General features: G+C 31.3%; 1 protein-coding gene across 1 annotated transcript; it reads right to left on the bottom strand.

The window, feature by feature from the left end:
* Window positions 1-22: 22 nt before the first annotated feature.
* On the bottom strand, window positions 23-23,550 carry LOC118195947 (hsp70-binding protein 1). The gene is made up of 5 exons (XM_035367290.2): window positions 23,411-23,550; window positions 14,551-14,768; window positions 9,915-10,136; window positions 5,599-5,751; window positions 23-395 (listed from the first exon to the last, which is right to left on the bottom strand). The coding sequence occupies exons 2-5, from the start codon at window positions 14,765-14,767 to the stop codon at window positions 124-126; spliced, it is 864 nt and encodes a 287-aa protein (XP_035223181.1). The 5' UTR covers window position 14,768; window positions 23,411-23,550; the 3' UTR covers window positions 23-123.
* Between the last annotated feature and the right edge of the window lie 437 nt (window positions 23,551-23,987).

Genomic DNA, 23,987 nt, shown 5'->3' on the forward strand with positions numbered 1-23,987 from the left:
TAAAAATAAGAAACAAAATATATACTGGTTTTAGTATGTACATACTTTAATAATGCAAAGAAAACAAAAGTATGCTGCTTATATCAATGATGATGCATGTTATGACATTTTCTTAAATAAAAATTATGAATTCTTCTCTTCATGGAAGCATATGTTTAAAATTTTAGAACAGGATTCTTTAGCCTCTTCATATTCACCTTTTGAACCATACATTTGAATTTTTGCTTCTAAAATGTCTTTTAGACGATATTCTTCTTTCCTGCACAGAATTCTCGATTGTTTATGCTGCGCCACTTGAGCCTGAAGAGCACTAAGTAGATGTTCTGAGCTAGAATCTTGTTCTTCTTTTAACAGTTTCAACAGTATTCCAACAACATCTGCCTGATAAAAGGCTTCTAAAGTTTAAGAAAAGAAATACATAAATAAAAACAGTTTATTGAAATTTATCATGCATTTTTACTATTATTCTATATGGATAGGAACGAGTTTTGTAATAACTGCACAGCAGACAGAGATTTAAAAATAAAATTGTTTTAACATTTCAGAAGAATATAACAATTTCAACTTTACTCAAATATTCAGAATACACATTTGCAATAAAAATTAAATAAATATCTTTTTTATGTTAAAATTATTACATATATGTGCACTTCAAAATTAATTTAAGCATTATAATTAAATCTGTTATTTAAATACCACTAATCAACAAGAGACAGTGAATAAAATATTTATTACTGTTTGATTAATGATACAAAAGCACATTGTGTTTTGAAATATTTTCTCATTTAAAGATTTTTAAATATATAAATTACATGCACAAATTAAGTAGAGATGTCAAAGATTTGCTGAAAAGATTAATTAACAGAAGAATACAGAATCAGAAATCATAAACTTAATCCTTTAATAAATATTCTTCAGTCATAATACTGTTAAAAACTTATGAATTAATGCAGTGCTGATGTATGTAGTTTAGCTAAAAAACAAAATATTAAAAACAGCAAATGAAATACAATGCTTAAAATTCAAAAGCCGTAAAATAAACATTATACTCAGCCAAATATACTCTAGCTGGTCATACTATTCAGGATAATATGGTGAATAAGCAGTTGTCCTTTAAATTGGAAGTTAACCAAAAATAGCTTGGAAATTATTATTAAAAATCTAGAATTGAAAGGGAAATTTCAACTTGTATTGAGTTTTCAAGCTTATTGCTAACAATCACACAGAATCATATGCACTCTAGCCATTTTTCAATAGCAAATAATGTATGTGCTGTACATGTCACCGAATGTACATTTTAAATTCCTGATTATCCAAATGTGGTTTATCCATTTTTCAGATTAACTGTGCATTACTCCCTGAAAGTGTTCTTATGCTTATACTGGAAGAAGGGGAAAAAACCTTGTAATTTTCTGGGAAAACTCATGATTATTTTAGATACAATCTCATTACTAATTTTAGAGTACAGTTACAACTTACGTTCATTCATTGTCTGAAGGAAGAGAGAAATAATCTCTAATATCATAAAGAGAGTTCTGTCAATTAAAATGTAACATTATAATGCCTAATTAAAATTATTCCTAATGTTCAAAAAATTAAAATATAGAAGAAAATTATATAGACAGTCATTGAGAAAAGAGAAGAATAATGAAGCCTTATGGAATTTCATCCAATTTGACTGCATATTCATCATTATACAAAAACCACTATGCATGAAAAGGGTAATGGAGATGAAGGCATAAGAATGCAAATAGTTAATTCATTACAGGAAAACATGCAAGAGTTATCTGCTTTAAGAAACATTCTTTTATAGGAAACTTTTAAGAAAAACTAGGCTGTGACCCTGTTACACATAAAAGCAACCCTAAGCAATCAGCCTTCTTGTAGTTGCTTTTTGATCTTAAAGTCTGATCTCTGATATAACGAAAGGGGTAAAAAAAGGTTGGTGATCTTCTCCAACCAGCAGTGGCAGATATATGAAAGAGAACATAGGTGAGCCAATGATAGCTTCTAAAGTGTACAGATGAATGTTTAATACAATGTTTGGCTTGCTATCAAAAATAATGTCAACATGACTCTAATTAAAAGAAATGTAGCAGACTTTTCCAAATGAAAAACTGAAAAACCTTAGATCTTATTATTTTTAGCAAATTTTATTTTAAACAGTATGCTGCTTGTTGGTTCTTTAAAATCTCACAAGAGTCATTAAAGTTTCTACTCTATCTGAGCACTTATGAAAATCTTACTCAGTTAATTTTGAATTATTTATGTTTATTGGTTATCCATGGTCACCCACACATTAAATTAGCTTGAATAATTTTAAACATAATTTTATTTTATAAAATTATCAGTGTATTTAAACACATCTTTGGTATGGCAAATATATTAAACTTCAATAAAAGAGTACAGTTTTCATAGAAGTCTGTGCTTTTCAGAAGTATTCGCACAATGACTTAACAGTCACAATTGTCATATTCATAAGGTTTAAAAGTCATTAGCTTCATTCATACCTGTGATGCATGATCTTAATCAAAGCCAGTCAAAGAATGTTTTAGTATTCAACTAGCTTGCTTTCCTACAACTGACCACTTCTTATATCATAGTTAAAATGTAGAACATTTGCTTGGCAGGATGTTGAAAGACAGAACATTTAGACAAAATAAATATACCAATTTTCATATAGCATAGTCTTGTTGACAATCAATGAAGTTCTGCTTATTCCAGTTGTCACCATCATGCCAAAGTAGGTGGTTCTCCTCAAAGTAGGTGGTTCTCCTCAAAATAGGTGGTACATCTCCTACACATACGATCAAGTGATATTGAAGTGGGGGCACTATATAGCAACTGGCGAGCAGTTAAAAAAAGTAATGTTTGTATAGCAATATTCAAATCCTGATTTTGCCTATCTTTTCAGGAACAAATCACTCACAGCTGATATCTGCAGCCCTAATATAATACATTTTTTCATCTGCACATAATTACCTGATTTCCTTAGAAGCTGCTCCATGAACACTAAGCACAAAGGTTTAAATCAAAAGGTATCAATTCTGCCTGGATTTTGAACTCAACCTCACTGTTGCATAGAAGAGAAAGGATAGAACCTTTAATTCTTACATTAAAATATATTGTCAATGAAGCTATACATATCCTTAAAGTTTAAAATCTTTGCAATAGTTAGAAATATTAACATTTGTTGTCATAAGATTAGCCAACATGAAATTGGCATTGGGTCATCCAAAACATTTTGCAGTTTTTTTATGATAAATGAAAATGAATCGGGGGGGGGGGGAAATCACACAAACATTGTTTAGTTCTAAGACATGTTTCTCAAAAGCTGGAAAAAAAAATTTTTTTAACAGCCATTACATTTACTGATAGCAAAGTTATCAAGATGCTGTTTGACAGTCTACAAAGAAATTAACTCTACACCATTCAAAAAATCATGTAATGACCTGAAGAGAAGATAATCTGACAAAAAATCTTAACCATATTCAAGTTTTTGTTTGAAATTCCTCAAAATTTGGAGCAAAGTACTGTCATGATGGAAGACAACATCTTCAAGATTAGTCAGTTCTGAGTACTTTGTTTCAATTTCTGCTTCTAAAACTGCCATTTGGGCACAGTATTTTTCCAAATTTGTTGTCTTATTTGGAGGTAACAATTCTTAGCATACAATTCCTTTGTAGTCCCACTCAATGTTATTAATGGAGGTTCTTTTGGTTTACCCCATGATCTTTTCCCTAAAAACATTATTTTGTACTTCTTATTTCCAGTCATAAACTGCTATTTAAAAAAAAAAAAAAAAAAAAAAAAAAAAAAAAAACCACAGTCACCCTTCCCTCCCCTTAATTCTAGCAAAGAATCATGTGCCAAAATTTTTGCCATAGTCTCCTCTGTTAAGTATAGAAAACCCATACAATATACCAGCTTACATCCTCAACCACCTTTAACTATTTTAATACCATAATGTCCCAGAAAATCTTCACTCTTTTTTTGTGTGTTAATGGATGGGGAGGTGAGGAAATTACAATGACTCTCAAAAACCATTTCAGGTGGTTTGGTATTTTAACATACAGGTTAGCAAAGTCTTCAGTTTTCAAAGAGTTAAATGATCATGTACTGTACTTTTTTGAATATTTATTCTGTTGAATAGCTCCTGAACTTCTAATAACCCCCCTTTGTATTATTTAGTGGAATGCAAGTTCAGTGCAATAACATTGTACTAACTTCAAAAAAAAGGGGGGGAAGAAAAGAAATCAGCTAAAGATGACTGATCGCAAAAATTTGAGAACATACTTAAAATGGAGTTGGGTACTTACATACTAGCACAACCATCTTAGTGGAAGTCGTTACATTTTCAGAACTGCATGGTTCCATTTCTAAAGACCATGTGCACATTAATTTTTCAGGCAACCATGCTTACAACAATTCTTCATTCAAACAAGATCACAATTTTTTTACACATTCCTTTTACAATATTCCAAATTCTAACCCTTTTCGTAAACAAATTGCGATATTTATCTCCTTTAAACTCAATTTTAAAACATGACCTAATGGAATTTGTTAGCAATGGAAAAAACTGAATTAAAATTTCTGCAGGAATACAGCATTTTGCTGAAAAAGTGCTAAAGGGAAGTACTGCGTCTTCAAGTCCACCAAAAATTTCCACCAGAACAATAGAAATAAAAGCCAACTTGTAAATAGGTTAGTTGCCAATTTTCAGGATAAGATCTTGATTAAAATATAAAATATGCATGTATGTAATATATTTATGTATGTAATAAGTATATATTTACAATTAAAGTCAATGATGACATTAAAAATTGCTAAATTATGTTGAAGTGATTTTATTAATACCTATGTATCTGGAACTAAATGCAGAAAAATTTGTAGAACTTAATTAGGCTCATCATTTTCATTTAGATTATTTTGTTGCTAGTTTAGTATTCTCATTCTTTATGTAATTTCATTAATTCATTAAATATAAATGCATATTAACTGTTAATTTTATTAATACAGTACAAAGTCTGTAATCCGGACGTCCATTATCCAGAATGATCTATAATCCGAACCTCAAAGCCACAAACTTTTTTTTTGGTATGATTTACACATGTGCATTTAGTGTTTACGCATGTACATTTAGCACAAAAAAATGAAGCAACTTAAACAACTTACATTGAAAGAAATGTTTAATAAAGTAAACAAATAAATATTAAGCTTTTTTTCTTTTCTAAATTTTGATACCCTTTAGATCATTATTGCTAATTAGATAATTTTAGCTTAGCTTATACCATACCATCTGTTATACACTAAACGCGCATTCATAAACATTTTTTGCGCACGCGGATATTTGCAGCCGTAAAGGTCTTATGTGCATGTGTCAACGTGACACATGGGCAGAAAGTTTGTAGCTTTGAGGTCCGGATTATAGATCATTCCGGATTATGGGTGTCCGAATTAACGACTTTTAACAAAAGCATTTATCAGGATGTATATCCATTATAATAAGCTAAGCAGAAGATATAACTGTATAATTCTGTCTTTATAAAAGTGAGCAGTAACATGGAACTAAATATGCAAAAAAGAACTATTACTCACCTCTAAAATTTTCATGAGTAGCTAAATATGAAAGAAAAAATGCAGTCTTTGCCCTCAACTTCTCATCAGGACCTTGAAGCATTCGCAATATTATGGGAAGAAAATTGGTGACTTCCAAATGTTTAATGGCATCATCATTGTGCCTACATAAGCCTATAATAATTTTTAATGTTAACATTAAAGAATGAAATTTGTAATTAAATATTACATTTTAATTACAATTATAAAAATTTAACATTATTAAAAACATAAAAAGTTTCATGTACCTATTTCTTGCATCAAAGAACTTAACTATTGATTCTTCAGTTTAAACATAAAATCTGTATTTACATTTAACCCTTTGAAAGCTTTGAAAGTATGCAAAAGAAAACTTACTATCTTTCTCTCTTATAAAATGAGAAAGCTCTTTCAATATTTAATATGTATCAACAGCAGTAAAAATCTACTCACATTTGCTTATAGAGAATTTCTTTTCCAAAAAGTTTAACTCGAATTGATTTTTTTTTTTAATCTGCTAATATTTTTTTAACAGAAAGAGAGCATATTTTCGATAATTAGCAATACTTACCAAATGATGTTAATTATCTAAAAATGAAAAAAAATTATAACACATTTATATTTTTAATATTTTATACTTCATAGCAAAATTTACTTTTATAGCTGTCTAACTATATTTACCAGAAAGGCTGGATTATTTCAACTCATAGAATGGACTTTCCCAGGGAAACTGAATTGTACATACATCATACAATGAGCAAACTATACTCTTCCCACATAGCTAGCCTATTCAGTTGCTTTTTAAACATACGACAAATTGCCAATGTTTTATGCATCACTATGGACACATTCATTTGAAGTAGCATATGCCTATGCTACCTCAAAAACTACTAGGTACTTTTAGTACTATAATTATATATATATATAAAAAATTGCCAACAATAAATAAACTTGTTCACTCTGCTTCTATAAAATTATTTGTTGCATAGGAGGACAAATGCTACAAATAATAGAATACTTTTCCTTAAAAACCATACCAAGCATTTACAGCACCATAATGGTGCATTTTGACTTTTCTTTTTGTTTTCTTCCCACAAACTTGGCTCAATACTAGATGAAACAAAATGATTGGAAACAGCAGCAACAAAACAGCAACTAATTTCATAACAAAATCCTCTAAAAATTCATTAAGTTTTTCATTTTTCCATAATTTTAGAGCATTCATCAGTTTTAATGTTAGAATGAAATAACAAGGAATTGGCACATATCTCTCGTACATAATTATTTCAAGCAAATACTGTTTTGTGATTCATTTGGAACAAGTTTCGTTCAGCAAAATAAAACTGATGGATATTCTTTTATCATCGAGACCGAATTCAGAAATGTATGCACATATGTATGGATATATGTGTTCATGTAATCATTTATATATGGAGGTACATATGGATGTGTATGTATACACACATACACATATAATACATAAAAACATGCACATATAATACATAAATACATGCATACATACATACATTTTTGAATCCGTTTCCGATAACTAAAAAGTACCAACTGTTGTTAGCACCTGATATCAAGTAAATGAACTGGCAATAATGACAGAAATTTGTAACCCAACAAACCACATTTCTTTCCAGACATCTTTTACTTCCCAGCAGAAATGAAAGTAGCACAATTATTTTGGCTTCAATGTGTCAGAATTTTTTGAATTTAATGAAGCACTGAGCAATGACATTTAGAGATGGTAATAATTTTAGGATTCAAGGAAGGCACTGAAGTATGTATGGTGCACATAGACAAATAAGATGAATCTTTTAATAAATTGTTGGTTTTCAGTTTCTTGGCTAGCTTCAATGCTTATGCTTAGCAGAAAGATAAAATCAAAGGAAGATAAATATGTTAGGAGAAAAACTTTTGGGGATCAAAAGGAGAAAATTCAAATTATTTTGTTTTCATATTTATTCCAAAAATCCTCCAAAAGATAAGAAATTCATCAAAAATTTCCTATAAAACACATCCATTACATATTTATACCATAAAGACATTTTTTATTTCATCAGAATTTTCTGGAATTGTAGGTCTATAAATCTTGCCTTCAAATCCTTCCTAGGTGTAAAGTAAACATCAGAAAGAAAAATTATCCTTATTAAATTAAATTAAAATTATTCCTATAAAAACAGCAAATTTCTGAAAAAAAGTGTAAACTTTTGCATAATAGCTTTACGCATGCACATAATACATTTACGCATGTGCATTTAATGTATAACGGACGGTATAAGCTAAGCTAAAATTATCTAATTATCTATTTCAGTTAATGTTGCAGATTGCGTTGTTCCTTAATCTTCTAATTGGATCCGGCTTATTATTTTTTGCAGACTGTTAGAGCTATTTTATAAAAGTAAGCTTGAACTTTCAATTATGTCAAAAAGAATTTCCGATTCTAGAGCTACCAAAGGATCTACAAAGCGAAAGCGATGGACATGTTCCGATGTCCATCAAACAAAAAGTGGAATTGCTGCAAAAAATGGATAAAGGCATATCCTTTGATTCTCTAATCATTCCGAAATATGTTTATCAATTTCACGCAGCACGCAATGAACTGGAAGTTGATCTGTCAGCACTTCTTTATTGTTTTTTTTTAAGACGTGTTTCAGAAACTGTGCTTCACAGCATTTATTATTTTCTTTATTTTTCAGCATCAAAATATTCGCAAGTCTTCAAAATGAAAAGTAATATCACTTCAAAATACGGCAGGAAAAAATAAAAATATTTTAATGTTATTTTTAATATATAATTTTAATATATTAGCATTATTTTTTATGATATTTATCAATGTTATTATGTTTGTAAAAACAATCATCAATAAAGATTTTGTATAATGGTCTTAAAATTGCCAAAATGTTGATAAGTCACCTTAATAAAAGAACTCGTTTCAAAGAGGGAAATGTTTAACGTAATATTTTATGATCTCTTTATGTACAAAAAAGAAATTATTTTAAAATTTTTATATTTGAGTCAGGGTATCATGACTAAAATTTGAGTGTCAACCGTTTATATTAAGAAAGAATTCAACATTAACCCATCAAATACATATCTGTCAATGCATTGCCAAAAAAAATATTCCTACAAAATGTTAACTCACATTCAAAACAGCAGTTTTAAAAAACAGAAATCTCAGATGAGAAAAAAATTAAGGTCCTTTTGTCTATTTTGCCCAAAATTAAGGACTTTTAAGGACCAAAAACTGTTTCAAGAAAACCTAAGGACTTAAGTACATTTAAAGACCATACAAACCCTGCCTATTCTTTAAATGTCAGTAAGAAAAGGGAAATGAATGGATACCAAACATTTTTCTAGTAGTATGATGAGTTGATTTTAATACTGTTTATTCTACTATACAGAAATCTGCAATAATCGAAAAACCTCATTCAAACTTTCATTGTATTTTCAGAACCAAGTTTGTGCACCTTTTTGCTCTTTGCTTTAGATAATAAACAAACCTTTTGTCACCTAAGCAGCAGTCGTTAAAGGTCTAAGGCTATTTTGGTAAAAGCTGAAGAACAAACTTGTCAGCCTTTGTTCACTACTTTTTCATAATTACATATGCATCTAAAGACTTCAATTGATTTCTACAACGAAAATTTCTTTTGCTCTTACTAAAGACTTTTGAACAATTTTACACTAAAATCATTTGAAACAATATGTACTTTTTTCAGGTAATCATTAGGAGAGTTCTTTCCATGGAGAAATAATGACTGATGATTTTCCCCTTTTCAGTTAAAATAGTTACTAATTTCACACTTCAAAATTACAATACCATGCACTTTAAAAGGTTCCTGAATTGCAGAATAGTTCCCTTTCTTGGAGTGGACAAAAGCAGTCTATAACTTGTTTACATATAACATTTTCAACATAATAAAATTTCAAGTAACACACAATATTTTTCATTTCAAACTACACACTGCTACAGAAATTTTTATTTAACAAAATTTACACTTTTAATCCTTTATTGGTATTCTAAAAATGCATTAAGACCTTAAGTATCTCTCATAAAAAGAGGTTTGTGGAAAATACTGTGAGAGAAATACTAGTTCATAACCATGTCACACTATCAGAAACTACTGCCAGTGGAATTAATATTCAGAGAGCTGCTTAGGTTGCTGCCCAAGCAGCTACCTGCATATTCATTCTACTCACAGGCATTCAATGGTATTAAACATTCAGTCACTGGTGGGCCCATACATATAAACTAATACAGTAAACTGCTGTTTTCATGAATCAGCATGCAAAAGAAAAAATAAAATGCTTACAAGACAATGCATATAAAGCCTTAGAGGTAACTGTTGAGTCTGGATGGCTATCCATCAATTTCACTAATTGAGGCATCACGTTGAAATCAAGGAGTTTAGACTGGCAATAAATATTATTCTGACACAAGTCTGCAATAAGTTCTGCAGAAGCAGCAACTACCTCAGCATCAGAACAAGCAAGAAGGGGTATAAGTTGATTGAATCCTCCAATTTTGAAGAAATCTATAAATATGTATAAAAATAATTTATTGGTAATAAATGCAGTTTCAGTACTTAATTTTGTACTGTTAAATAGGTAAAAATACAATGGCTTAATTATTAATGTAGAAACTACAATTCAAATTATATTCACAACCAAAACAAATACTTGATGGATTTGCTTTCAAGAAAAATAAGAGCATTTATGCATATAGTAAAAAATTTTAGAGACAGACAATCAGACTATTCAGTCCCTTCTTTTTACTTTGCTGGTACAAATTCTTCATACAGTTGCTGAGTTTCTATTTGCTATTTTAAGAAAATTACTGTATTTGAACGCATATAAGACACACCCTTATTTAGAAGGCCACACACAAGGAAAAAAAGTTTCAATAGTCGTGGGACAGTACGGTACCGCAATAATTTTTGTTCTTTAGCAGTCTTCAGTTGATCTTCCCGCAGTTGCCAAGTACAGACAAAAGTCGTTAATCCGGACTTGTCGGGACTTCGGCGAATCCGGATTATCGATTTTTCCAGATTATAGATCATCAGTTTAAATCTGGTAAGATGGCATGCAGAAATTATAAAATTAAAAATATGAAACCATAATTTATGAAATAAAAAACAATTATGATCTAAAGCGTATCAAAATTTACAAAAAAAAGCTTAATATTTATTTGTTTACTTTACTTTCTTTGCTATCGGAAGCGAATTATAATGATGAGGAATTTGATTTAAATCATACAAAGACGGAGTACATCAAAATGAAATACTACATTTAGTAAGGAATTATAAGCCAAATAAAATAAAAACATCTGCCCTGAAGATAAGGATAGTGCTGACAAACCAACTTCTTATTCATTGCACGCCGTGGCGTCTCCCCGCTGCAGAGCAGCGTGAAATTGATAAACAGATTTCGGAATGGTTAGATAAACAAAGAATATGCCTTTATCCATTTTTTGCAGCAATTTTACTTTTTGTTTAATGGACTTCGAAACATACTTTCGCTTTGTAGATCCTTTACATATTAGTAAATACAAATTGGAAATTCTATTTGACATAATCGAAAGTTCAAGCTTACTTTTATAAAATTGCTCAACAGTCTGCAAAAAATAATAAGCCGGATCCAATTCGAAGATTAAGAAACAACACAATCTGCAACATTAACTGAATTAGATAATTTTAGCTTAGCTTATACCGTCCGTTATACATTAAACGCACATGCATAAATGTATTTTGGGCATGCGCACACGCATATTTGCAGCCGTAAAGGTCTTACGTGCATGCATCAATGCGATGCATACGCAGAAAGTTTGCAGCTTTGAGGTACGGATTATAGATCATTCCGAATTATGGGTGTCCGAATTAACGACTCTTGACTGTACGTATCCTTTTTTTGGTAGGTATAGTGCACCGAAATGCCTTGCTGCTGCTCTGTTTCCATGCACTTTGGCATAATTTAACACTCCTAGATTATACTGAATTGTACAGTCAAAAGTCTTTAATCTGGACTCGTCGGGACTTCGGCGATTCCGGATTATCAGTTTTTCCGAATTATAGATCATCAGTTTAAATCTGGTAGGATGGCATGCAGAAATTATAAAATTAAAAATATGAAACTGTAATTTATGAAATAAAGAGCATTTATGATCTAAAGGGTATCAAAATTTACAAAAAAAAGCTTAAGATTTATTTGTTTACTTTATTAAATATTTCTTTTAACGCGTGCTTGCATAAAGCATACGTTACGCATAGTCGAAATTAGAAAATTGCAACCAGAAAACTATTTGATGTGTATTTGTGATATTTATAATGACGAGGAATTTGATTTAAATCATATCAGAGTACATCGAGATGAAATACTACATTTAGTAAGGAATTATAAGCCAAATAAAATAAAAACATCTGCCCTGAAGATAAGGATTGTGCTGACAGATCAACTTCCAGTTCATTGCGCGCCACAAAGTCCCCCCCCCCTCGGCAGAGCAGCATGAAATTGATAAACATATTTTGGAATGATTACAGAATGAAAGGATATGCCTTTATCCATTTTTTGTAGCAATTCCACTTTTTGTTTGATGGACATCGGAGCATGCTTTTGCTTTGTAGATTCTTTGGTAGCTCCAGAATCAGAAATTCTTTTTGACATGATCGAAAGTTCAAGCTTACTTTTATAAAATTGCTCTAACAGTCTGCAAAAAATAATAAGCCAGATCCAATTAGAAGATTAAGGAACAACGTAATCTGCAACATTAACTGAAATAGATAATTAGATAATTTTAGCTTAGCTTATACCATCCATTATACATTAAACGTGCATGCGTAAACGTATTATGCACATGCGTAAATGCATTAATGCATTTACGCATGCACAGAAAGTTTGTAGCTTTGAATTCCGGATTATAGATCATTCCGGATTATGGATGTCCGGATTAAAGACTTTTGACTGTATAGCTTAACCTCTTGTTTCCTGTAGTCATATTTTCCAGGGTATTTTTTTAAAACAAATAGTTTTAAGCACCGATACCGACACGTTTATACAGAGTAGCACCGATACTGACACATGTGTCGGCTGAGTCAAAGAAAGTCTATGTAAAGAAGGAAAGGCTCCATAGGCTTAATGTGACCATCGAATCTGTTCGAACTTCGACATCAGCTTCGAGCTTTGGTGCTTTTTGGTGACAGATATTTCATGCATGCGCAAAATAATTATGGCAGATGCAGAAAAAGTTATGTGTGTCTAGACCTTTATCCGAGCTAAAAATAGCATTCAGTATTGAAAGTTAACCTGTGTCCTTCATGTATAAGACGGAGGTAACTTTTCGAGACCAAATTTAAGAAAAAAAGTGCGTCTTATATGCCGTCAAATACGGTAATCTATTTTAGTTTTAGGAATGAATTATGAATAATACTTATTTACAGAAGATAGCTTAAGAATAGGAAAAATAGACTGATGTTTTTTATCATCAAAGAAATTCAAATTAATATTTAGAAGAAACAAGAAATAAAATTATAGGAAAATAACATTGTGATTAATATATACACCAGTAATTCCAACATTTTCAAAGTAACACCTCACATAACTGAGCATCTGTGATCTTGCAAAAAAGTAATTTGGATTACAAATTATTAACATCTTAGATATTACATAGCCACTTATCTATTTATCTATGCTTAGCCATTCCTCTGAGTCAAAATAATGTCTTATGATTGATAGATCAATACATAAGTTGTTCTACGGATACAGTTGTTTCAGTGCTTAACTTGACTATTTTCATAAAATATGGTCTTATGATTGATAGATCAACACATAAGTTGTTCTATGGATACAGTTGTTTGTTTCAGTGCTTAACTTGAGTATTTTCACAAAAGAAAATATAGTACAAAGTCTAAAATCCAGATGTATGCTATCCAGAATGATATAATATCTGGACCACACACGAAATTTTTTTTTTCTGGAGATTTATTTTCCATATGTAGTAATGAAGACTGTAATATTGAAAAAAAAGCAGTGGGTTATAAAAGTGATTTTACTTAAGACTCACAACGATTCTTGCATGTTCTTTTTAAACACCTGCTAGCTAGGGAATCATTCTATGGCCAGTGATAATTCCTTGAATGATGTTGTATTTGATATACGCCACGACCACACTTTCAGAGCTTGAACGGTTGTAAGGAGCTTAGCATTTTCCTATCTGATTGAAACAATAGGAGAAACTCTAAGATGCATTTATTTGAAGTGTAATATCACTCATAATGGTTTTCTTTTGTTGAAATAGCAGGAGGCAAGGGACATCCATCTTGAAATTATGCTTGGGATATGGCACTGGAATGTAAGCAGTATATGATACTTAAAATATATATATATATATATTTTAGAATTCTGGCATTTTACATAAATAAATAATTTTTTAAAAAATCATTTGTTACGCTAAAAGTGATGATCATGACAAAGTACTGACAGAATGGGTGAGTCAGCATGATAATGAGGCCATGTCCATGACAGGTCCAATGCTAATGGCTCAAGCAAAATATTTCAAGTAAAACTCAATGCAAATATTCAACAGATTGGTTAGCTAAATATAAAAATTGTCACAGTGCACGGCAGTCAAAATTTGATAAATTTAGTAGTTGACTGTATACCCTTTCCATCATTTTATATTATTCTTATATTTAATTTACAAATAATAATAATAAATCTACAAGCATTCATTAATATACATCTTACAATGAATATTAAAAACATTTAAAAATATTTCACTGCAAGTAAAAGCAAGTTCTACTACAGTATGAAAATTCGATATACTTTAGCCTAGATAATAGCATAATGCATTGAATTCTGAACATTGTTTGAAACTGAAACACATACAGAATTCACCAACATAAAAACTGCACTATTTTATTTTTTGGTCAAATAATTTATAAGTTGTATGCATACCATTTGCATTGTCAAGAGAAAGAATAATCTCATTTGCCACTGCAATTGCAGCTTTTAACCCTTCATATGTAGTTTCCGTTGCAGCTCCAGAATCTATGTCTTTCATGAAATTATCAATTTTAGTAAGCTCAGCTTTCATTTTTTCAATATCTGAAGGAGGTAGGATAGGTGCCTGCTGCGGCGGCTGAGGATCAACACAGCAAACTTGCATACTCATACTAAAAGAGAGAAATTAGAACATAAAAAAATATGCATTACATAAAATAAAATATATCTAAGTAACGTAAATGTTATTAACATATATAACATCTATAATTTTTAATGTAATGTTGTTCTTTATGTTAAGCTATAAAAACAAAGTCTTTGTTTTTAAAAAAAATCTTAAGCAATTAATCTTTTTATCTGTATCTAAGATATAATCTACTGCACATAATGGGTCCAACACTACAGATAAGAGAATCAATAATAAATCAAGCCTACATGATTATGTGGTTAAACACCTAGCACAGCATTAAGCTCACATTCAAATCTTGGAGTAGGCAAGGATGTTTGTACATGTATGGTGTCTTTGTCCCATGGAGGTTCTTAAAATGTTGTTGAGATGAAAGAGATTAATGGTGGGATATATTCCTCAGGTGGATTCTTTTTAAAATTGGAACAGAGATGGGCAAACTTGTATTATCAGCTATACAGTGTTCAAAGAATAAATAAAATAAAAAAAAAAACTTATATTTGCTAAAACAAAATGCATTTAATTGTTTATCAAACCATCTTATTCAGGTAGTTGATAATTTTAGGATACTCCTTGGATTATCAGAAAGTTGTTTCATTTATGGTAACCTGAGAATTTACTTATTTTAGTTTCTGCTTTCATAAACTTCCATTCATTAAGATGATATTTACATCATTAAAAAAGTAAGAAAGAAGGATATTTTAAATTATAAACTAATATATACTAAGAGACAAAAAAAAAAAAAAAAAAAATCTCGTGATCGTATAAAGGTAGTCGTATCACTCAGAGAACCCTCTGAGTACTAAAAAAGCAGAACCCTCTGAGTACTAAAATAACAATACTAAAAAAGCAGAAAGGCTTGAACTTAAGATAAATTTATTTTACAAATGCTAAACATTAGCGCTTAAGCCATTAGTTCATGGGCTCTGCAGTATTTTTTAACAATATCCTCATACAGAGAAAGTGCATTACAATTATTTAGATGTTCAAAAATCATAGGCTGATTGGAGTCGCACAAAATACGGAACACTTAGGATAGATAACAGCTCTTAAAACAAGATAAATAGAATAAATAACCTTAGAAGAAAAGCAGCCATAAAGCAAAATTTTCTTCAACATGGTTGTTCACAATCTCCTTTTGATAGAGTTACTCGAGGAAAGTAAAAGTTTTTGGAGGTACTGAGAAAAATTGCTTCTGAACTTCAAAACATGCTTTCTGAAAAGCTTCAGAATGCTGCAAGGTTAATGAGAAATTGCAACTGTCAACACCTTGGCTATAAAAATTATCATCAAGACTAAATAAAAGGGTTTCTGCCTCTATCTCTGATTCTACCTGAGTTATCCTCAAGATTCCAATGTCTCTCGAACTCGGAATTAAGAGGTCTCTAACATAATATGTGAAATAAACACTGATGAATTCAAGAAATGGCCACAAATGCAAAATTATATAAAATGTACACTGTGGGAAAAAAAAAATGGTACAGTTCTATATTTCCCGTTCTACATGGCCGATTGACAAAATTCAACTTGCATTTTTCATGTCTCGAAAGCACGACTTAGGATATGTATTAGATTTATATATAGCATACACTGTCAGATTTGATTGAGTGAAACCGTGACTAATTTTCAAAAGACTTATTAAATTATGGTGTGAAAATTTAAAAGTGAAATTAAACAGTAATAATAAAAAAAGAAATGTTGTCCATAAATATATTAATAACAATAACACTTTGACAAGAGACTTTGATAAAATTATGGTGTGTGAAAATTTAAAAGTGAAATTAAATCAAAGATAAAGTAAACAGTACAATCAAAAAAGAAATGTTGTCCATAAATATATTAATAATAATTAATGATAAAATAGACATTTAAAATATTCATATAATAAATATATGCATTTAGTGTAATTAATATAAATATATGCATTTAAAATGATCTAACTTGGACCATATTTGCAATTTTTGTAATGCTATTAAATGTGGACTTTAAATAAAAAGTATGGAAGAGATATCTGCCTAAAAGGAAAGACGCCTTCAAGGGGATCTTTCTGAAGGGAACTGGTTCAAATCCATGTTACATATTAGGAATACCATGAAAACAATCATACAACTTGCCCATTAGCTTAGCTAACCAAACTACCAGACTTCAGTCACTTTACTGTTTGGCTGCTGATGAGTTGCATATCAGTTGCAAAGCAGCGAACAACAAATAATATGTTCCTTGGTTCTTGTTATGACTTACATGTAAGAAAACAAGTCTTAATAAAAATTAATATGCCAAATTTAAAGTGAATATGTTGGACTTTTGTGCAATACATGAACATATACATAAAACTTTAAAAAATTAGTCAGAGCAGAATATAATTTATTACTAAAAAACTTTTATGCAATCAGATAGTTGCAATTAAGTTTCTATTTAAACGAGAATATCTACTGATTTCATTTATGTGATGATAATGGATTTTCAATCATAGTGTTATACAATCAAAAGTCGTTAATTCGGACACCCATAATCTGAACCTCAAAGCTACAAACTTTCTGCGCATGCGTCCCGTCGACGCATGCGCGTAAGAATACGTTTACGAATGCGCGTTTATGTATAACGGACGAGATAAGCTAAACTAAAATTATCTAATTATCTATTTCAGTTAATGTTGCAGATTGCGTTGTTCCTTAATCTTCGAATTGGATCCGGATTATTATTTTTTGCAGACTGTTAAAGCAATTTTATAAAAGTAAGCTTGAACTTTCGATTATGACAAATAGAATTTCCGATATATATTTACTAATATGTAAAGGATAAACAAAGCGAAAGTATCTTTCGGAGTCTATTAAACAAAAAGTGGAATTGCTGCAAAAAATGGATAAAGGCATATCCTTTGTTTATCTAAACTTTAACGTTTGTTTATCTAAACTTTGTTTATCTTTAACGCTGCGGGGGCGTGCAATGAATTGGAAGTTGATCTTCAGCACTATCCTTATCTTAAGGGCAGATATTTTTATTTTATTTGGCTTATAATTGCTTACTCAATGTAGTATTTCATCTCGATGTACTCCGTCTTTGATATGATTTAAATCAAATGCCTCATCATTATAATTCGCTTCCGATAGCGAAGAAAGTGACAGAGGTTATTGAAAACGAAAAAATTTCGATTGACAAATTAGTTGGTATTCTCGACACAGCAATTATAGGACTTGAACAGCGGAACTTTGTAACTGAACAAGAAATTAAGTCTGTTTATAGAATTAAAGAGAATGTATTATCACATAAAAAACGAAGCAACTTAAACAACTTACATTGAAAGAAATGTTGGTTGATCTTTACATTATGGTAACTTGGCGATTTTTTGGCGACCAACTCTCCTACAGCAACCCTCTATTTTTTTTTCCTGCCGCCATTTTGTCTTCACAAAGTAAAGACATGTTTCTTTCCTTTTTATCTACTGAACACTTCTTCCAACAATCTACTACCGAATTACACTTATGCTAGAAATTTTATCTAACAAAACTGCTTAATCATGACAAATATTCACTGCAAAATTGGGAAAAAGTGCACAATACCATACTCCTTACACATTTTTCAAAATAACACATACACATAAACCATGTACACGTCGGCTTATTTTTACTTAAAAAAACATCCCAGAATAACACAAAAATAGCATTGCGCACACTCTTCACTATATCCATGTACACTGCTTTTTTCTCATAAATTAGAAAAAATTCACGAAAATACATGACAATTTTCTGAATCTTTAAAGTCGGTAAAAAGAACATATATGAAATTACCTGATCACGAAAAAGTATATACCCTTTCCAAATATGAACATTTGCACAGATAAAATAAATAAAATATCCAAAAACTTTTACCTCTAAATCATCTATTATATTATAAACGCCACCAATGAATTCATACCGCAAGCATAACAAATACTTAGTGTCAAATATTTAAATTATTTCCATGCACATTTACTTCAACTAAAACGTATACCAAATTCCTACAAACATAAAATTCACAAAATAACTATCATTTAATTAAAATATCACTAAAACATGTACACGTCGATTTAATTTTACTTAAAAAAAAATCCCACAATTGCACAAAAATGGCATTGCGCACACTCTTCACCATATCCATGTACACTCCTTTTTTCTCATAAATTAGAAAAATTTCACGAAAATGCATGACAATTTTCTGAATCTTTAAACCCGTTAAAAAGAACATAAAACCTAATAACAAAATAGTATATACCCTTTCCAAATATGAACATTTCCACGTATAAAATAAATAAAATATCCCAAAATTTTTACCTCTAAATTATCTATTATATTATAAACGTCACCAATGAATTCATACCGCAAACATTACAAGTACTTAGTGTCAAATATTTAAATTATTTCCATGCACGTTTACTTCAACTAAAACATATACCAAATTCCTACAAACATAAAATTACTTTACTTCCACCTTACATTTAGAACAATGCATAAAAATAATATCCTCAAATAATTAAAAATACTAACTTACCTAATCTTCTTCAGAATCTTGATTACGTGTCCGATAAACTTTTCTTATTTCATCCGCTAAATAAAAAGCAAGCGTATGTGCGCCTGTTTCAGGATCTTTAAAATCATACTTATAGTTCACAGGAAGGTACCAGGTAAAATAAATAACTTAATAAAACATCTTTACTTCTATCTCGCACAACCTTAAAGAAACACTTATTACTACCCCTTTCAATCCCACTAAATACCCATTTCGAATTCACTTTAGTTAGGGCCATGGGATCCAAAAATTAACGAACACCATTTCACACAACACAGAATAAAGCCAAATACAAAATTTCCAGATTTTTTCCCGATTTCCCTCCTTTTCCGATTAAAGAACCGTAATTCGTCCATTAATATCACTTGACATATCCCATGATCTCTCATTTCCCTCACACAAAATAATGCGTAATCAGAACTGAGTACTTACTGCTCACATTATTACCAAAGTCCCAGGTAGTAACCTTTATCGCCTCCAAAATGTCGCCAAACTACCACTTACCATAGTCTAAAGATCAGCCGAAATGTTTAATAAAGTAAACAAATAAATATTAAGCTTTTTTTTGTAAATTTTGATACCCTTTACATCATAATTGTTCTTTATTTCGTAAATTACGGTTTCATATTTTTAATTTTATAATTAATGCATGCCATTTTACCAGATTTAAACTGATGATCTATAATCCGGAAAAATCGATAATCCGGAATCGCCGAAGTCCCGACGTGTCCGGATTAACGACTTTTGACTGCAGAAGTACACTACTGGCCACTCAAATGGCAACACCAAGAAAGACAAGAGATATCACAAAATTTATTTAGTAGATAACATGTTGACCAAGTATCAAATGATTAAATTTATAGACTTCTGTGAAGTGTGGTTCCTTCCAGAATCAGTAGCCAGAGTAGTCACCAATGTTGGAGATCACTGCTGCTACACACCTCGGCATTCAAAGAGACTTTGGATGTGTTCTTGGGGTACAGCAGACCAAGCAGCTTCCACACGTTGCCAAAGTTGATCTGGTGTGGCAGCTTGAGATGTAATCTGGGTCAATCGTTCAGCAACCATGGACCACATGTTTTCTATCAGCGAAAGATCCGGAGAGCAAGTCGGCCAGGAAAGCAATTCAATCTGGCAATTGATGAAGAACCCTTGGAGAATGCTTGCTACAAGTGGTCGCACATTATCCTGTTGAAACATGGCTGTGGGCAAGCCCTGAAGGTAAGAAAGGACAACTGGCTCTAACACCTCGGAGATGTAGCGCTGGCTGTTTAAAGCACCGGCAATGCATACTAGAGGAGTGCGAGAGCAATATCCGATACCGCCTCATACCATAATACCCGGTGCCGGACCAGTGTGGCTGTGCATAACGTAACTGTTCAACATGCTCTCTCCATGGTGTCTCCAGACTCAAATCGTCAAAACCACCGTGGTGTTGCAGACAGAAGCGCGACTCGTCAGTACAGACAATTTCATTCCATTCTGCTGTCCACATCCTTCTTTCATCACACCATTGGCGGCGGAGACGTCTGTGGTTCTGCATCAAGGGTAGACGAAGCAATGGACGCCTTACGGACAGACCACTCTGCTGTAAATGACATCGAATGGTACGCACAGACACTGGATGATGTGTCACAGACTGAATGTGCTGTGTTATGATTCGTGATGTGACCGAGCAATCCGTCACTGCCATGTGGACAATGTTCTTGTCATCACGTGAAGTGGTGCACTGAGGTGGATGCAATCGAACACGTCGGTCTGTCGTACCCTCCTGAATCCAACGGTCACATATCCGCATTACAGTTGTTTGGTTTCATCCAACATGACTACCGATTTGCCTGAAAGATAATCCACGCTCTTGGTAGGCCACTATCCTTCCTCTGTCGAACTCCGATACTTGATCAAACGATGATCGCTGTTTCCTACGAGGTATAAAAGGTCATTTTTTGAAAAAAACCACAAGAAAAACACTATTGCCGAACTTGAAATCATCGAAAACTCCAAGCCTTAAATAGCGCTTTGAAGTGGCACCACAGGCACGCCTGATGTGCGTCTGCGCTGAAATTCTAATCATTTGCATATCTCACCTCCACTAATGCATGTTGTAAATTTCATGTCATTTGCATGCTTCCTTCAAGGTGTTGCATTTACGGTGGCCAGCAGTGTATTTTAAAATTATGCAACGAAAATACTAATCATCAAATTGGCTTTTTAATTTTACACTTTCACAATTTCTTTAGAAATTGCACTGTAAAAAACAGGAATATTTTGTAATTTTATAATACTAATATTCAAAGACAGATCTGAATTTTACTATTTTTTTCCATTAAATAGATAATTTTGCCAAGAAAAAAGGTCATTATTACATGATTATTTTACTTCCGTTAGGCTTTATATATTGTTTTCTGTGCTAACTTTAATTCAACATAAATTTACTTTTGTATATCATGTTTAACCGGCAAATTTTGAATTTTCACTTCCATATGCTTAATATATTGTTTTCTCTGCTAACCTGAATTTATGTTACTTATTCTTTAATTATCTTGATTCTATGCACTAAATACCACGTTTACGTGGATTACTTCTATGTGTTTTAATATCTCATAACCATATGCCGATAATCTGAGTCGATCAATTTTCACTCATGTACACAATTTGTTCTTGCTTAAAAAAGAAATTAGAGAATTGCACATGCACACTAATAGGTAAAATTATCAGATTAAAATTATTATTTACCAGCGAAATCACATAGTCTGGCATGGCCTTTGTACTAACCTTTAGCCACAGGTTCAATTTATTACTAAACAATTTTTAATAATTATTTGCATTATGCATACAGAATAATTATATGTCAGAAAATATTTTTAAGTGAATCATAATGAGTGTACTTCAAGTTCCATCACATTTTTGGGGCTGAGGGTCTCTGAGGGATAAAATTCAATAACCTTATACATCAAAGCCAAAGGACAATAGAAAACTAATTATTTTCTTTTAACTTTGACAGTAAAACTATTTCATTAAATAAAAACTAACATTACTGAAAGACATTCACAGGCACCACTACCCCCACAACTAATAAGAAAATTTCGAAAATACTCATTAAAATAACACTTCGGTCAGTTTATATATTAATAAATATCAACCTTACCTGCCAGAAATACAATCAATATCCCCTCCATCATTAAACCAAGAGATTAATATATCAAAATTGTACTGATCTGTTGGCTCACGAATAGTTGAAATTTTTAAATTTTATAATTAAATGTATATTTTTCACAAAATTAAAAGGCAACGTATAATTAAAATCTATTAGAGTTATAAGGTTAGAGTAGGCTCCCTTGTAATATTGCAAAGTTGTTGTTTCATTTATTGCTAAGTCAAGGAAGTGCGCAATGCCGAATTTGTGCAATTCTCTGTTGTTTTTTTTTAAATAGGTCGACGTGTAGATGGATATATTAATAAAAATCAAGGGAGTGCACAATGCCTAGTTTGTGCAATTCTGCGATTTTTTTAAGTGAAAAATGGGTCAATGTGTACATGGATATCGAGTTTGTGCAATTCTTTGACTTGTTATTTTGTCTTTATGTACTTGGCGCTAGAATCGCCGCTACACAAAGCCAAAATAACAAGTCAAAGAATTGCACAAACTCACAATTCACAAACTCAGCATTCACTTTTTGCCAAGGGGTGCCCGTAAATATACTTTTACCAAGTTATAATTTTGGAGTTCAAGAGAAATAATTCATTAGCAATTCTGCGCATCATGTCCTATTAAACACTCAGAGGACCAAAACTACTATAACGTTTACCACTTGAAATAATTCCAGAGTGACCTAAAATTCGTCAAAGGATCAAATAAGGACAATGAAATGACGAATTATATTACAGTATACAAAAGATAATATAATTTTATCAAAAATTTTTAGTTCAGCTCTTAATCGGCAAATACTGTACTGCGAGTTTGAATATCCGTTTCCGATCACAAACATTACATTTGTATTTTAAAATTCGTACCCACGAAACTAAAAGAAATTATATGCAGCTATAAACTTCTTTATAAAAATGAATAGAATAAACACTAACATGAAATACACGTTGAACTTCTAGAAATTTATTTTACTCCGAAAGTACTCGATTGTTTTTTGGTGCACCTTACTACTATGTCTTGAGGCAGACATAAAGACAGAGGTAAACAGACATATTATTTTGCACCTTGTAATTTTTTCTGCTCGCAGAGCGAAAAGTTAAGGTGAATATTCGAATATTTATCCTCACAAAGAATCCAAAGAGTTACAGAGAAAATTACGCCATATGATCAAGAAAAGCCTGTCAAGATGCTTGCGTGTGGGCACAACAAAAAGGTACATGAAAATCCTGGCGCATATACTATATCCGAAGTAAACGACAATAACACAAGTGAAGGCTTAAAAATTTTTTTTTAATATTATGTATCCACCGATAACTCTTAAAATTGAAGGATTAATATATCTAAATGCTGAAAACAACAAAAAGTACACTTATAAGTTAAAAAAATTGAGTTTCACATTTGCGCATTTCCCTAATTTTAAACTTGTTTGCACTGCAGACTTAATTCAGTTTCAATTTATATTGACCCCCCTCTTTTTTGGTGAATGAATGTTTTCAGCTTTTCCATATTATA

This window comes from Stegodyphus dumicola, chromosome 1 (assembly GCF_044657685.1).
Source record: "Stegodyphus dumicola isolate Sdum_Otavi_A_Nest chromosome 1, ASM4465768v1".
Classification (NCBI taxonomy): Eukaryota; Metazoa; Arthropoda; class Arachnida; order Araneae; family Eresidae; genus Stegodyphus; species Stegodyphus dumicola.

Coding starts and splice junctions, on each gene's coding strand:
- LOC118195947 (XM_035367290.2), bottom strand. CDS start 14,767: ATGAGTATGCAAGTTTGCTGTGTTGATCCTCAGCCGCCGCAGCAGGCA. Junction 5,752..9,914: donor GGCTTTATATGCATTGTCTT/GTAAGCATTTTA, acceptor AAATTATTATAG/GCTTATGTAGGCACAATGAT. Junction 396..5,598: donor TACTCATGAAAATTTTAGAG/GTGAGTAATAGT, acceptor CTTAAACTTTAG/AAGCCTTTTATCAGGCAGAT.